General features: G+C 53.8%; 1 protein-coding gene across 1 annotated transcript; it reads right to left on the bottom strand.

The window, feature by feature from the left end:
- Positions 1-10,123: 10,123 nt before the first annotated feature.
- SNAI3 (snail family transcriptional repressor 3) lies at positions 10,124-16,411 on the bottom strand. The gene is made up of 3 exons (XM_008139754.3): positions 16,336-16,411; positions 12,978-13,586; positions 10,124-10,943 (listed from the first exon to the last, which is right to left on the bottom strand). The coding sequence occupies exons 1-3, from the start codon at positions 16,409-16,411 to the stop codon at positions 10,762-10,764; spliced, it is 867 nt and encodes a 288-aa protein (XP_008137976.1). The 3' UTR covers positions 10,124-10,761.

The following is a 16,411-nucleotide window of genomic DNA, read 5'->3' as shown; positions in this document are numbered from 1 at the left end:
GAAGAATAAGAAAGAATAATAGGGAGGAAGAAAGCATTGATCTAAACTAATCACTACATAAATTACTTTGTAGCTTTTATTATGGGAAATCCTCATTTGGGGTGCCAATGGGCAGCTGTACTCTGAAAAAACAATCCAGTATTTTGTTTCTTGTTTCTTAGTAGTCAATAATCAACCAGTAAATAATATTTTTGATACTTGCAATTGTTGCTTAGAGTATTTTTGTTAAAGGTGATTAGGGCCCTGGCTGGGTAGCTCAGTTGGTTAGAATGTCTTCCTGATACACCATGGTGGCAGGTTCAATCACGTTAGGGCACATACAAGAATCAGCCAATGAATGCATAAATAAGTGGGACAACAAATCTCTCTCTCTCAAAAATCAATTTTATATTTTAAAAAAAGTCTCTTGCCTTTATTTTACAATGCTTAATGTGATAAACTTCAAGTCAGGTTTCCTATAAAAGTAGGTAATATATGTACAAAAATCACAGAAATAGTATACCAAACTAGTTTAAAATGAGTGTTTTTCTACTTAAAATATTGTTTAGCTTAAGACTTCTTGAGGCATTTGTAAAGCAAGTGAACTTGCAATAAGGTTTTTTATTATTTTTTGTAAACACAGATGGTTTTTACACTTGAAATAAAATTTCAGCTAAACAAAACATTGCTACAAACTGATATTTAATACAGGTTGCCTTGAAAAAGTGTAACGAATGCCCTGATGATAAAAGATTTCTAACAACGACAACAAAAGGCAGCACAGATGAGTTCCAGGAGTGGGGGACATGCGAGGACTTTGGAGGAGGGAGGACTGTGTAGCTGATGAAGTGAGCAGCGGATGCTCCCCTCCATCTGCTGTCATTTGATTATTCATGTCTGCGTTAATCCATTCTCTTGAGCAGAGACATCGTTTGCAGGGCCCAGTGCAAATTGGAAATGTGGGTCCCTTGTTCAAAAAGCATGAAGAATTCCAAGAGGACAACAGCAGAGTGCTCACCCCAGCGCAGCGGGTCCTCTGCATGGCCTGTCCCATCAGGAAGAGACTTGAAGAATCTGTTTCTGCCAGGACCTTGGCCTGCGGCCCAACCTGGTCTGTTTGTTTAGTCCCTACTCCTCTCTTGAAATTCCTCATGTTTTTCAGTACTCCAGGTGCTCCTTCGTCCCACTTCTAGATTCCATTCATAGCTGCCTGTCTGCCTCTTGGAGGAAGGGAGGCTGGAGTTTGAACCCCTGCTCTGCCCATGGCCAGTGAGCCTGTCGCAGGCCTAGCCTCTGAGCACTCCCTTTTCCAACTGAATCCTTTCTCTTGGGAGCCTCCTCTTAGGAGGCGACAGGCTTGGCAGGGAGCAAGGACTCAGCAAATGTCAATTGTCTCCCTTTTCTCTCCGTTAGAGAAAGAACCGTAGAAGAGAGGACTTTATTTCTGGATTTTTAAATTCCTTCTTTATTCTGCTTAGGAATGAGTCCTGAGTACGCATGTTGGGTGTGGAAGTGATGCTCTTAGTCTGAGCCTCCAGGGAGCCTCTGAGACAGGGTGGGGCAGCCAGAAGGCTGGGGTGCTGGTCCTCATGCCTGGACAGCCGAACCCCTGGAGGAGCTGCTGGAGGAGGAGGAGGGCGGGCTAGACCACAGGCTTCTCAGTCTGCTCCAGGGAAGGCAAGCAGCGGCTGTTGCTTGGGGAAAATCAAGGAGCCCATCAGACCAGAGCCCACCCACCCTCTGGAAGAGTTGCTGTCCCCAATACGAAAGAGGGGCGAGAAGGATTCCTGAGTCTGGGGAAAGCTGCAGGGTTCAGGTCCCACTCAAGCCACTGCAGCAGGAAAACCCTGGGCAAGTCACTTCACCTCCCGTGCCAGCAGGAGGGCTGCCTCATTTTTTAAAAAAATATATTTTATTGTTTTTTTTATATATATTTTATTGTTTTTTTACAGAGAGGAAGGAAGAGGGATAGAGAGTTAGAAACATCGATGAGAGAGAAACATCGATCAGCTGCCTCCTGCACACCCCCTTCTGGGAATGTGCCTGCAACCAAGGTACATGCCCTTGACCGGAATCGAACCTGGGACCTTTCAGTCCACAGGCCAACGCTCTATCCACTGAGCCAAACCGGTTAGGGCAGGGCTGCCTCATTTTTGAAATAAGATGAAATGGTTCTGAGAGGAAGCTCTTATTGCCTGGATTATAATCCCCTGAAAATCCATGCGTTGAAGTCCTAACCCCCAGGACCTCAGAATGCGACTATGTTGGAGACAGGGTCTTCAAAGAGGTAATTAAGTTAAAAACGAGGTCAGTAGGATGGGTTCTAATGCAACATGAGGGGCGAAATCAAGACAGACACGCACGGGGGGGGTGCCCAGGTGAGGACACAGGAAGAGGACAGCTGTCTACAAGGCAGGGAGAGGGGCCTCAGGAGAAGCCAGCAGACGTGGTGCACACTTAACTCTAGGCAGCGACAGGGGTCCTCTGTGCATCTCTACCTGCTCGAGGTGGCCCCTCAGCGCCCCTGCTCTTGCATGCATTTTGGCAAATCATCAGAGGTGCCTTCCAGCTGCCTGCCAGCATCTAGCGCTGATCTCCCCTTGAAGGTTTGTGGTGCCAACAGAAACGCCCGGAGGTCTCTGCTCAGCCATAGGGACCGAAGCAGAGTGCAGAGGGCTGCACGTTTGTTGAGCACCGATGGTGTGCGTGGTGTTTCACGGGGCAGGCTGCCTGTTCTTTAGGCTCCTCGTCCAGCCGTTAGTGGGTGGACATCACACCTCGCGCAGGAGAAATCCTTTCTAAATCCACCTTCGGAGCGATTGCTCTGCCGCTGCCCTTGGATCTCCTTTTTTTTCCTTTCTCCTGTGCTGTTTTCTGTCTTGTTTCTCAAACCCTGGTCAGCTCTCTAACATTCTGAGCACTTCCTGTTCCTTATACTTCCTTCCAGACCTATTTTTCCTTCTGTGTATTATTACCCCTTCTCTTCTCTTAACCGGTGGGTGAAAGAACCAGCTTCCCACCCTCGGATTCCAGAGCTCCAAATACTTTCTCCCAGGCCCTGGCAGCCACCCTTCCTGCACATCCTCCAGGCTGCCCTCGTCCTGGCCCCCGTGCTGTGCGGAACACGGCCTGCCATCCTGACCTGGCACCTGGTTCTGCTTCCCAAGTGGAAGGAAAGCGCAGACTTTCTTAGTGGGCAGCGAAGACAACAGCCTCTGGGTCCAGAGCGCGTGGGTTTAAATCCCAGCTCTGCCAGCGACCTGCTTACCCTCCCTGTGCCTCAGATTCCTCCCCTGTAGGGGAGGGATAAAGCCTTAGCAGGGTCATGCCAGTACGCGCCCGGGGCAGTCCACGGTAAAGGTTGGTTATTATTGGTCCCAAAAGAAGCGCTAGGTGCCTTTCAGAAGAAACAGAATGTTCATGTGGTTAAATCAATGAGTAACTCACATGCCTCTCCAGCTTCCAGTTTTCTAAAACGAGGGCTCCAAACATGCCACCGCCGACTGTACACACGTGGCGCGGAAACCCGGCCAGCTGGGCCGGCCGGCTGGCACCCACCACTCTGCACTTGCCTCGGCGTCCTTCTGCCCGCGTCACTCACCATGGAAAGTATTTTCTTCAGAAGGGGACGTGCACCCAGCTCACCCACCTTCCAACTTGTGCGCCCGCTGTCCTGCACCACAGCCCGTCTGGGCCAGTCGACCCAGGGCTGGGTTCATGTGGCTGGGTAAGCAGGAGGCTTGCGTGCCCTGCTTACCCAGGGGTTCGTTGTGGTCATTAAGTCTGCCCTAAAAAGAGATTTCTTTCCAAGGCTGAGAGAAAGCCACGATAGTGAGGTGAGCCCCAGAGATGGGTTAAAGAAAAAAAAAGTTTGGTTTAGGCTGAGCCTCGCCGTGTTCCCTGTGCCGTGTCCTTTATTCCCTTGATGTTTTTTGAGTGTCTACCTTGGATCAGATACAGGTTGGGCATGTGGGGTACAGAGGCTGCTACCATATGGTGGGGGTTTGTGGGAGAAGGTGGCCTTGTGCTCGATGCCCGGGTCGGAAGCAGGTTATGGAGCTGATCTGGAGGTACAGGGTAAAGGACGAATCGCAGATGGGAACTGTGAGAGTGTGAATGAAGGTGACAGCCCTGGGGATCGAGATGAAGAGGCTGGTCTGAAAGACGCAGGTGAATGGACTGGCATGCGTGTCAGGAATGTGGGGCTCCCTAGCAGTGAGTATGGATCATTTTCCCGCGGATGCAGTGGGTCTGTGCTGAAGTCACATGGCCTCAGGGATTCATTCCCAGCGTTTGTGGACAAAGCAGAACACACACACAGCGTTACCCCTCAGATCCCTTAAAGTCACCCGTGAGGTGGAGTGCAGACCCTCTCTCAAGCTTTTCTCCCAGCACTGGGTGGGGCGGCTGTTTGGCACCAATGGATTCATGTCCACATATTAGAGTCCCACGTGGAACAGTGATTCTCAAGCTTTGTGTCTCACGCTTCAGAATTATTGAGGACTGCCCTGGCCCGTACTGCTCAGTGGGTTGGGTGTCATCCCCTCCACCCACAAGGTTGCTGGTTCTATTTCAGTCAGGGCACATGCCCAGGTTGCCAGCTTGATCCTCGGTAGTGGGTGTGCAGGACTGACCGACGCCTCTCCTCCCTTCTTCTCTCCCTAAAAATCAATAAAAAATCTTTTAAAAATTAGTGAGGACCCCAAAGACCTATTATTTATGTGGGGTGCATCTATCTTATATTTACCCATATTATAAATTAAAATTGATGTTTTAAAATATATTTGTATTTATTTCAGAGAGGAAGGGAGAGGAGAGAGAGATAGACAAAAACATCAATGATGAGAGAGAATCATTGATCGGCTGCCTCCTACACGCCCCACCACAGGATCGAGCCCGCAACCCAGGCATTTGCCCTGACTGTGACTCCAACCGTGATCTCCTAGTTCATAGGTCAACATTCAACCACTGAGCCACGCCGGCTGGGCAACTGATAATTTTTTAAAGGTTTAATTAAATTTATTTAAAATCATCATTAAGGAACCCATCACATGTTAACATTTTTTTGTGAAAAAATAACTACTTTCTGAAACAAAGTTTCCAGAAATGTGAGTGGCCTTTTTTGCATTTTTGAGAATCTCATTAGTGTCTGCCTTTATGGCGACCAGCAGCTGGGCTCTCCTGTCTGCCTCTGCCTTGTGCTGCTTTGGTGAATGCAGAGGGGTCCCCACATTCTTTTTGCACTTTCGATATGTGTGCCAAACAGTGAGAAGTCTCCTGAAGCATAGCCTACGGTGTCTGAAGACCCCCTGTGAGATCTGCTGGCCTAGGGGTGCTGGTTCTGTGAGAGGAGGAGGAGCTGATGGAACCACGGGACAGCAGGCCACGCCTCACCTACGTGTGCCGGGAGGGTCCTGGGGGACAGCAGGCCATCCCTCACTCCATTCTCGGTGAAGGAATAGCAGCAGGATCAGGCTCCTGGCTGTCCTCAGTCTCAGCCTTTTCTTTTTGGCCAATTCAAAACAGTTGCAATTCAAAAGGTGAATAGGCAGATTTCCCAGAACAGTCACCTGTGATTCCATTACCACCCTTGCGCCTCTCATCTGAGCTATCCGTAAAGGTGTCACTTGTGTCCTGGGCCCCAGGCCTGTTCCCAGGGGCAGGAAATGGGTGCTTGTGTTTTGAACTGGGTAAGCAAAACTGAAATGATTAATGGCCAGTTACAGTTGATCCTGACAGGGAAAACCAAGGAGAGAAAACAAGAGGTGCCCCGAGCGACAGGTGACGAGTGCTCCCGTGCTCTGGGGTCAGCCTGGGGAGTGCTGACTGTAAAATGAGGGGGGAGGAGGGGCAGCGTTGATTCGTGTGGTGGGGAGTTGGCCTCCAACCTCTCTACTCAATACCCAAAGATGGTACACCCACACCTAACAGGAGGGACATGGTTTGAATGCCTGCCCCTGGCCCCTCTCGCCCTTCACACCATCCGCACTTCAACTCTGTCCAGAGCTCTCCTGGCACCTGTGGATGCCCTGGACAGGTGCCTCACCAGCTTTCAGGCAGCTCACGGGCTGGAGCGGGGCAGCTGGGAGGGGAGAGCTACTTCAGCCAGAACTTGGTGATCAAGAAATAGATTCTGCCCTAGCTAGTTTGGCTCAATGGATAGAGCGTTGGCTTGTGAACTGAAGGGTCCCGGGTTCGATTCCGGTCAAGGGCACATGCCCGGGTTGCAGGCTCAATCCCCAGTAGGAGGCATGCAGGAGGCAGCCAATCAATGATTCTCTCTCATTGATGTTTCTGTCTCTCCCTCTCTCTTACTCTCTGAAATCAATAAAAATATATATTTTAAAAAGAAATAGATTCTAAGAGGGGTTGAGATATAGGGTTTGTCTAAAGTTAGCAGTTATGTTTTATTTTCCGTACCTAAGAGTCTGTTTTTACTTTTATGTTTACTTGGCACTTTCCTGAATTCTGAAATAGAGGTCAGCAGGATTGCTTTTTACCGACAGAACCCAAGGCTTCCTAGTGGAATTGGCTCAACCCCGACATCACTGGGATCGGAGCGCCTCCCTTCTGAACCTGCACGGACTCCCTTGTTTGCCAAGAGCCCTGCAGGCTCCTCAGCTCCAGCAGGAGAGGGAGGGTGCCCCCAAGCCCCCCATCAGGTCTAGCCTCTCTCGGAGCTCCTCTGGGTCTTGGCAGCCAGAATGTTCCTCCATCCACAAGGTGATGAGGGCCTGGAAACTTTTGTTCCATTGAACTTTGCCAGGGAGCTATACTTAGCTATCAAGTGGAGGCCAAGAGTGGGTTCTCTGAGTATAGATAGTAACAAGTGGGCTATTTTCAGAGAACCCCCAAATATCCAGGGCCAAAACGATATTTATAGAGCCCTCCGGGGTCTAGAAGGGAAGGCATAAGCTTAGTGTGGCTATAGTTTCAAGAGGGGTTTCTTTCAACAGGGAGTGGGGTGAGATGGGGTGTCCCTCTCACAGCTGTTTGCAGGGCTGGAGCTCAGGGCGGCAGGCACTCGTGTCTGTGAGTCAGGAGAGAGGAGGCCTGCTGTGCTCAGTCATTTTCTCCTGTGCACTGTGGTGTCACCCTGTCCACCTGTCCCGTGCACCCTGGGAGCACTGTTCTTGCTGGGAAGCTGCTGTCCCCAAACTTGGAGAGCCCAATTCCCTGGTTTTGCTCTTGTCTAGAATCCTCTTGATTTCTTAGGCTCCTGCTTTTGCACAGATTTAACCAGGCTGCAGTCACAGCACCTGCTTCCAACTCCGTCGGTCCCAGCTCCCACCTTGGAGAGAGGCTCCAACCACATGCTGGGATAGTGTGATCAAAAGGCTTTCCTTTAGGGAGAAGGCGGGGTGTGATGAGTAAATGCTTGAGTAGGAGGGGGCCCAATAGCAGTCCCCCGAGAAGAGAGCTGGCCATGCCAACATCACCTGGGAATGAACGTGAACAAGCCTTAGACCCTTTCCTCATTCTCATTCTGTAGGTGTGGAGAGAGGGCTCCAGAAACCCCAGTGTTAAATGGGCATCCGAACTCATTCTAATGATCAGGCTAAGTAAGCCAGCCGGGGAGAGGGGCAGGGTGGGAGCTGTGAGCCCCAAGGTTGCCTCAGGCAGCGTGGCCGGTGGGAGACGGGGTGGCCTCGAGGTATGACTGTAGCCGTGGAGCTTTGAGTGGGACATTCCTCCCCCCCGCCCCCGTTCATTCCGTGTCAGTTTCCTGGCAGGTGCCCGGGCCTTTCCTCACCCCTCTGCCAACCGATGCTCCACTGCCCTGCCCTGCACCAGTCCAGATATAAATACAAGAGCATTTTCCATGGGCCGGCACAGAAGGGCAACATTCGACTTTATTTTAGGCCTGTGAAATTCCCTCCCTTCATACCCAACAGGTGCATCGCCTCATTTAGACACTGGAGCCCAGAAATAGAACACAATTTACAATATAGCTTCCTTCAGGCATCTGGATGCTATTTTTTAAAAAGCCTCCTGTGAGCTGGCCAGGCGCAGCACACACGCTGGCTGCAGCGTTCACCTTTGCCAGGCTTGGGGAGAGGCAGAAGGGCCAGGCGCCTCAAGAGACATTTTGGGGGCAGGATCATCCTGTTGGGACACAGGCCTGTTCTCAGCCCTACAGGAGGCCCCTGACAGGATGGTGGAGAGGAGGAGGGGGGCAGACACAGACACTAGGGAAGGGCCAGATGCTGAGCAGGGGGACACACACACCTTCAGAGGAAGTGTTTCCAGTAACGCTGTCAGTAAGAGTCCCCTCTGCCCCTCGGTTCTCTGTGGACTGGGGAGAACAGGATTCGACTCTCCTTGCCTTAAGCCCAAGCACAGGACCCACCTGGCATCTCTCGGCAAACTCTGTGTTACCAGCTGTTGTGTCCCCTCAATTTATATGTTGAGATCTTAACCCCCAGTACCTCAGAATGTGGAAATAAGGTCATTGCAGAGGTAGTCAAGATGAGACCATTCCAGGGTGGATCCTAACCCAGTATGTCTGGTTTCCTTATAAAAAGGGATATTTGGACACAGAGGCGCAGCAGAGAGAACACCATGTGAAGATGGAGGCAGAGATGGGACGACGCTCTACAACCCAAGGAACATCAAAGATTGTCAGCAGATCAGCAGGCCTGGGAGAGGCCTGGACAGAGTCTCCTCAGCACCAGACTGACACCCTGACTCAGACTTCTGGCCTCCAGGACGGTGGGAAAATTAATTTCTGTTGTTTAAGCTGCCCAGTATGTGGGACTTTGTTACAGCAGCCACAGCAAACTGATCCATTAGCTAAATGGGACATCCCCAGTCTCAGAAACATCTTCAGTCCACTGGCTGAGACAGTCTGGTACAGGCCAGGAAGGGGCTCCCCTGGGTGGTCTGCTTCATCAAGGTCACCTTGGTCCAAAGAAGCCCAAGACCAAGGTCAAGTTTCCTCTGGGATGACCCAAGACGCCTCCAATGGCCATCATCAAACCCACCATCCAAGGCCCTTCATCCCCTGAGGAGCATCAGGTGGCACCCATCAGGGCTGGGACTGCGGCAGAGGTGGCTGTAGAGTAAGATACTTGGCACCCAGTGTGGTCCTGGTAAACGCTCCTGAATGTTCTCCCACGCAGAGGAGGCTCAGCAGGTCTGGTGGCTCAGGGCTGAGCGGGGCAGGGGGGTAGGGGGGGGCGCTCTGCATATGCTGTGTGGCTCCATTCCGGGCCCAGGACCCAGGGGCCTAGCTCTCCGTTGGCTGGGACAGCAGGCTGTCCTTCCTGGAGCAGCATGTGCCTCCCAACATCAAGGACTCAGTCAGTCTCCCTTACACTCAGGCCTCCTTCTTCGGCCCTGGATGCTGCCTTCCCTCCAGGGTCCTGCTGGAGATGGTTAAGAACGCTGGCAGGAGGCAGGACCAGCCCAACAGGTGACCACCCGGAGGTCTGGGGGTGACAGGAGTCCACCTAAGAGAAGGCAATGACGCCGCCATGCTGGGGCAATGGGTACAGGACACTGGGCCGGGAGAGGAGGTTCTTATGTGTTGGCATCTGAGTTGGTTTGGGAAGGTTTGTGTGTCCAGGGAGGGGTCCAAGGTCGGGCCACACACTCAGGTCACAGATGCCTGCAGCCTCAAGAGAAGGTGTGCAGAACAAAGGTGACATACTGTGGGCAGGCGTGGAGACACGGCCCCTTGGTGAGGGGGTACAGCGAAGACATCCTTGTGGTGACCGCGGACAGGTGTGCAGATACAGCGTGGTTCTCTCTCCTAACGTAGACCGTGGGGGAAATGATCGCCAGCCATGCAGCGCTCACAGCCCACCCCGGCCCTTTCTTCTGGCCTGGTTTCCTCACACTTCTCTTGCAAGCCCTCACTCACCCCCAGCCCGAGGTCATGCCCCTCAGTCATTCCACAGTTTGATACTGTTCCATCACTCGTCTCTTTCTTCCAGAAGAAGACACCCCTGCTCACCTGGACCCTGCCTCCTGCAGCCTCGTTTCCCCGTCCCAAAACATCACAGCTCGATGCCCTGAACCCTATTCTCCTCCTCTGTGGCCAGGGGTCCGGCTGCCCCTGGATAACTTCTCAGAGCTCAGACTCCTCCACAGACGCAGGGGACTGGGAACACGCAGAACCTCAGAGGACATAACAGGCCTGAGCACATGGACTCTTTATTGCCCCACGATGTGGATGGGGGCCGAGCTCCTGGTCCCCCTGGTGCTGCTCCACCTTAGGGACAGCCTGGTGAGCTGGGGAGGGTGTGTGCGCATGTGCAACATGAGGCAGAGGGAGGGGAGCCTTGAGGTAGCTCTGCCCACGCAGGCCGGACCGGGCAGTGCGCTCGCACAGGTCAGACCGTTCACGTGGAGCTGCGGAGAGATCCAAAGGCAGCCCCATTCGTCGTCTCCATGGCAGGCATTGCCCATGCTGGCGACAGCCCCGCAACGGTCTAACTCTTCGAGACACAGAAGCTGAAACCGGAGCAAGTGCAAAACAAAACAGGGGTTCTTGTTTTGCTGAAAGTCGTCCCCTCTGAGTGGGCAGAGTGGGGCAGGAGACCTCCATGGGCCCCCTCGCTCACCCTGACGCCCCGCTGGGCTGTCCTGGTTCGAAACAGATGCCGGCTGTGGCGTGCAGGGAACGCACCCGAGAGTGGGAGGCTGAGCGCCTGCCCTCCCGGTCTGCCCAGCTCCTCTGAGCACACCAGGCAGCACGAGGCTGCCCAGAGGGTCGCCAGCCGTGATGTCTCTGTGGGGTGAGGTCTCGTCCCTCCTACAGCACCAAACCCGTGCCTCTCAGGGACCGGGGCAGCAGCCAGACTCCTCGTGCCTCACCAAGAGCGACATGCGGGAGAAGGTCTTGGCGCAGCTCTTGCACTGGTACTTCTTGGTGTCCGCGTGTGTCTGCAGGTGGGCCCGGAGGTTGGAGCGGTCGGCAAAGGCCCTGCTGCAGTGAGAGCAGGCATAAGGCTTCTCACCTGGGGGCGGGAGAGGGGCAGGCAGGTGAGTGACTCTCTGGGGTGTCCTGGAAGGCAGCCCCAGGGTCCCAGTGCCTGTGTTTGTAAGTGAATAACTCCAAATGCTTACTCAGTTCCAATTCACTGATCTGCATCTCCCCCTCTCCAGGACATAGTGAAAGGAGCCTTAGCCCCTGACCCAGGAGGAGACACTAAGGCCACACAAGCGCCTAAGGTTGGGGCTGCTGGGGATTGGGCGGGATGATACGCCTAACCTTCCGAAGAGCAAAGGTCCAGCGTGCTCTTTGCTACATCTACCGCAGCTGCTAGATCTTTCTCTGTTTCTGCCAGAGCTCTCCCGGGGCCTTTGCCACCCAGATCTGGACGCGAGAAGCACGGCACCTTCTGGCAGCTGTACCACCCACCGAAAGCCCGTGGTGGAGACCAGCTCGGCTGCCGCAGAAGACAGGCCGGGAGGAGTAAGCCCTCCTGCGCAGGAGGCAGGCATTTAGGAGTGGCTCAAATCCTTGGATCCTCCAGGCCACCAGGGATTTGGACAAAGTCCTACTGTGGGGACCTTGGCCCCTAGGATGATTCTGAAAAGTGTAAAAGGAAGGGTCATTGAGAGCCACCTGTTCTCTGCTCGTGTAGAGCAGCTTCCAGTCCTGCAGCCCTACAGAGCCCTGAGAGCCACCAGCCTGCAGTCCCCACTGCCCGACACCCGGGCACACTCCCCGCCAGCCAGCCTCCGGCGGGGACTCCCACCCTCCCGGCTCCCAGAACAAGAGCACCGAGCCTCTGAGATGTGTGACATCCTCAGCGAAGGGTCAAGGAAAACGGCTCCTTTCCAGTAAACACCCTTCCCAGCTTCCACCCAGGTGTGACTCAGAAGATTCTAGCTACGGGCCGTGATTTAGGATTAGGGCGGCTCCGGTTACAGAAAGTGTGTGTTGCAACTGGGGGTCTGCGATCTGGACCAAAGACTTATTCTGGGAGCTCTGTTTCTTTGTTCCGGTCACCCACTCTGCCCTGTGTGCTTGACAAAGTCTCGGGCTCCCGGCGGAGCTGCAGGCTGAGGTGCACCTCACTACTGGCCGCCCCTGTACGGAGCAGGCCCCTTCCGCTCTTTCTGGGCATCAGACTGTAATCTAAGGCATGACAAGCTGAGGTTCTTGGGTCTCCTTCAGCTCCCTGCCCACGTCCCTTTCCTTCCTGTTTCTGTCTTTTTTCCACAACTGCCCTTCTCTTCTTCCTTTCCTATGGGCTCCTGGCCACCCTCTCACCCATGGATAGGTTTGCTCCAGGTCCCCAAATTCTAAGTGAAGTCCCAGCTGTCATCTCTGCCCTTCAGATAGGCTGTGATGCCTAAGGTTCTTACTCCCAGCCCAAGCCTTTCTCGCTCCCTTCCCCTCCTGTTCCAGAATTCTAGAAGGCCATGGAACGTAAGACATCAGATCCTGCTGAAGCCTGTGCATTCTACGCTTTGCTGGGTGTTATGGGTTGAACTGTGTCCTCCAAAAAAAAAGAGTCGTCCGCGTCCTAAATGAGTATTTGGGAATAGGGGCTTTGCAGATGTCATCAGGTTAAGATGAGGTCACACTGCAGTTTGTGGGCCCTGATTCAATATGACTGTGTCCTTATAACAAGAGGGAGATTTGGACACAGACACACAGGGAGGAGAGGCCACGTGAGGTCGGAAGAAGCGGTTGGAGTGATGTGGCCACAAGCCAAGATATGCCCGGAGCCCCCAGGATCTGGAAGAGGCAGGAAGGATTCTCCTCTAGAGCCTTTGGAAGGAGGCAGCCCTGGAACACCTGGGCTTTGGGTTTCTGGCCTCCAGACAGTGGGAGGGGACATTTCTGGTGTTTTGAGGCCCCTCCCCCGCAAGATTGTGAGGCTTTATTCTGCAGCCCCAAGACACAAATACACAGGAGAGCCGAAGCTGTGAGAATGTCTGTCTTCTTGATCATAAAACTGCCCCACTCCTCTTCCTAACCTCCAGGTCCCACTCCCACCCCGACCCAGACCCCTCCGGTGGACCCGACGCTGTCCTACCTGTGTGGGTCCGGATGTGGCCCTGGAGCAGCCAGGGCCTGGAGAAGGCCTTGCCACAGATGGCGCAAATGCAGGGCAGTGTGTGCGTGCGGATGTGCATTTTGAGGGCCCCCAGGCTGGAGTACTCCTTGTCACAATACTTGCAGGTGAAGCAGCGCTGAGCCTGCAGGTGGCAGTGCAGCTGCCGGTGCCTGGCCAACCCAGCTAGTGTGTGGTAGAGCTTGTGGCAATGGATGCACTGGAAGCCACCTGGGGCACAGGGGGCCTGCTCAGCCCCCAGCAGTCTGTCTGGAGGCTGGTCCCCGTCTGGGCCCAGAATTGGGGGCCACCGTGTGGGCAGAACCAGCAGTGGGGGCAGATTGAGGTGGTTCAGGCTGTCTTTGAGGGGTACGCTGGGAGCCCGGCCAGCACAAGGGTCCATCAGGCTGACTTCCAAGGGATCTGGCTCAGAGGTCCCCCGAGCTTCTGGGAGGGGCAGGGAGATGCAGGTGACGACAGAGGTGTGGTCCCAGGGCTGGGCAGGGTCAGCAGAAATGGGTGGGGCCGCCCTGTCTGGGAGAAGGAGGGGCACCATCAGCCCCCCACAGGCAGAACAGGAGCCATTGATTTCTAGAAGGGCAGAAAGAGAGAGAATGGAAAGGTGAAGACTCAGTCCCAAAGTGTTGTGTTCTCTTCCATCTTGGGTCTAATTTTAAGCCCACCTTTTAAGCCACGCATGTCAAACTCAAAGGCTACCATGGGCCAAATAAATGAGGCATGCGGCCCACGGGCCACGAGTTTGACATGCTTGTTCTAGGCCAGTGGTCGGCACACTCATTAGTCAACAGAGCCAAATATCAACAGTACAACGATTGAAATTTCTTTTGAGAGCCAAATTTTTTAAACTTAAACTTCTTCTAACGCCACTTCTTCAAAATAGACTCGCCCAGGCCGTGGTATTTTGTGGAAGAGCCACACTCAAGGGGTCAAAGAGCCGCATGTGGCTCGCGAGCCGCAGTTTGCCGACCACGGTTCTAGGCTATCAGAAGCTTGGCATGAAGGGAAAGGCCTGAAAGATGGAGGTGTCAGCTGGGAAAGTGACGACGGCCCAGGAGTCTAGAGGAGGAATCTCAGTTTCTCTTTAAGAACAGAAATAAAGCCCTAACCGGTTTGGCTCAGTGGATAGAGCGTCGGCCTGCAGACTGAAGGGTCCCAGGTTCGATTCCGGTCAAGGGCATGTACCTTGGTTGCAGGCACATCCCCAGTAGGGGGCGTGCAGGAGGCAGCTGATCGATGTTTCTCTCTCATCGATGTTTCTAACTCTCTCCCTTCCTCTCTGTAAAAAATCAATAAAATATATTTTTAAAAAAAGAACAGAAATAAAGAAATACCTTACAGAATCCCATAACAGCCTTCATGGGGCCAAGGAAGGCTCCCTCACTGCCGGACAGGATGGGTCCTCTCTCTGAGTCCCTTTCCACCTCAGGACCAGCTCACAGTGCACCCCCCAGGCTGCCACGCAGCATCAATTCAGAGCCCTGGGCTGCAGGCCATCACATGTAAAATCATCAGCTTCCGGTCACCTTCTGATTACTCCTCAATACCCGGACAGGGTGCCCACAGCCTCCTGCCACGTCTCCTGGTCCAGAGAAGCTGTCCTCTGACCTCAGCCTGTTGCTCCTGTGTTTAGGGGCCAGCATGCCCCACTCCTGACCCCAGAATGGTGGGCCCCCAAAGTAAACAGGTTAGTTAGTAGGTGAGAGTTACATTCTGCATCTCCCCAAAGCTGAAATCTCCAAACAGCCCGCAACTCATTTCTTATTCCTTATGTGTCGAAATGAATCCCTGGCCCCGGATTGGGAGAGGAGGGGTGGGGGAGAGGAGCAGAGAGAGCTAGTGGGCTGTTCTCGGACAGTCCTTCACGGGGCCTTGCAGAGTTGACCAGATTTGCACATTCAAATTGTGAAGGGGGTGCACTGTATGACTGTACTCTACACAGTGGTTTTTAAAGTTTTAAAATTATGGCCCATGTAAATTCAATTTTCCATCATATATACCCGAAGCAGAACTTTCCTTTATCTGAAGCATCACACTTTGATGGTTTCTATTCTGTTTTATTTTTTTTAAAATCAAGCCCGGCCAGTTTGAGCACTGACCTATGAACCAGGAGGTCACGGTTTGATTTCTGGTCAGGGCACCTGCCTGGGTTGCAGGCTCGATCCCCAGTAGAGGATGTGCATGAGGCAGCCAATCGATGATTCTCTCTCATCATTGACGTTTCTCTCTCCCTCTCCCTTCTTCGCTGAAATCAATAAAAATATATTTAAAAAACAAACAAACCAAAAACCCCTGTCCCATAGTGTGTATAACAGTAAACACTACCCAATGTGAAAGACCTGCCTGATCTCTGCGATTAGGAAGTTCTTTAAAAAAAAAAAAAAAATCGCCTGTGGTGATTCTAATTTCAGGACCCAGAAGTGAGGCTCCCGGTCCTGGGGTCCTGGAAGGCGCCCCCTGGTGGCATCCCTGCCTCGGTACTAGTCAGAGACTCCCCACGCTGGGTTCTGAGAGCTCTAAGGCTCTGAGGTGCCCTCCCTGGCCTCCAGAGTGTCCCTGCTTCCCCTCTCCCACTTCCCCTCTGAGTCACCAAGCAGTCCCCCAGAGGTCTTCGCCCCGAGAAGCTGCTGAGCTGGGGGAACAGCTCTAACTCTAGAGGCCTTTGCCTTGGGACCTCCCCGTCTGTGTCCCTCTGCTCAGTAGGGAACAGGAATGAGGGTACAGTTCTGGGTCCCGGACTCCCACCTCCCCACCGAGCCTCCCGGGGAGAGGATGGCAGCCCCTTAGCCCAGCTTGCCCTGGGCAACCTCCAGGGGGGTAAGGAGAGGCCGGAGGCAGACCCTCAGGAGGGTGAGGAGGCACTAGAGGAGCCCTTGGAACGCTGGACGAGCTGGGCCTTGGCACCACAGAGCCCATGGTCACTCTTCCCCGCCCCTGCGGCCACCGCCCAAACCAGGATGTTCCTCCGGAGCCCTTGGATGGCAGCCCCAGGCGGCCCTCTGAGTCTCTGCCCACCATCCCCGGGACCCCTCCCAAAGCTCCTGCCCCACGAAGATGGCTACGGGTTCTCTCATCTGGGATGGGCGCGCCAGGCCATAGGGGGAGAGCCCAGAGTGACTGGGAACCTAGAAACGTCTCTAAGTGGGGAGAGAATCCCTACTCGCTCCGCTGGACTCGACAACCTACCTACCTTCAGCCTTGCAGGTGAGCTACCGCCTCTCCTTACCTGGGACAGATGTCACCCGCTCCCAGGGGCCTCCCCCTCCTGCCCCGCGGGAGCCTGAGCCCTGCGCAGGGGCTGGGGAGCCCCGGCAGCTCCTACCTCTCTGAGTCTCCAGCTCCCCGTAGTTGGGGACCCTGTGGCTGGAGTGCGTTTTCACCAGGAAGGAGCGCGGCAT

Source organism: Eptesicus fuscus, chromosome 21, assembly GCF_027574615.1.
Source record: "Eptesicus fuscus isolate TK198812 chromosome 21, DD_ASM_mEF_20220401, whole genome shotgun sequence".
Taxonomy (NCBI): domain Eukaryota; kingdom Metazoa; phylum Chordata; class Mammalia; order Chiroptera; family Vespertilionidae; genus Eptesicus; species Eptesicus fuscus.
This window is presented reverse-complemented; position numbering and strand designations above follow the sequence as displayed.

Coding starts and splice junctions, on each gene's coding strand:
- SNAI3 (XM_008139754.3), bottom strand. CDS start 16,411: ATGCCGCGCTCCTTCCTGGTGAAAACGCACTCCAGCCACAGGGTCCCC. Junction 13,587..16,335: donor GGAGCTGGAGACTCAGAGAG/GTAGGAGCTGCC, acceptor CTGCCCTTCTAG/AAATCAATGGCTCCTGTTCT. Junction 10,944..12,977: donor CCACATCCGGACCCACACAG/GTAGGACAGCGT, acceptor TCCCGCCCCCAG/GTGAGAAGCCTTATGCCTGC.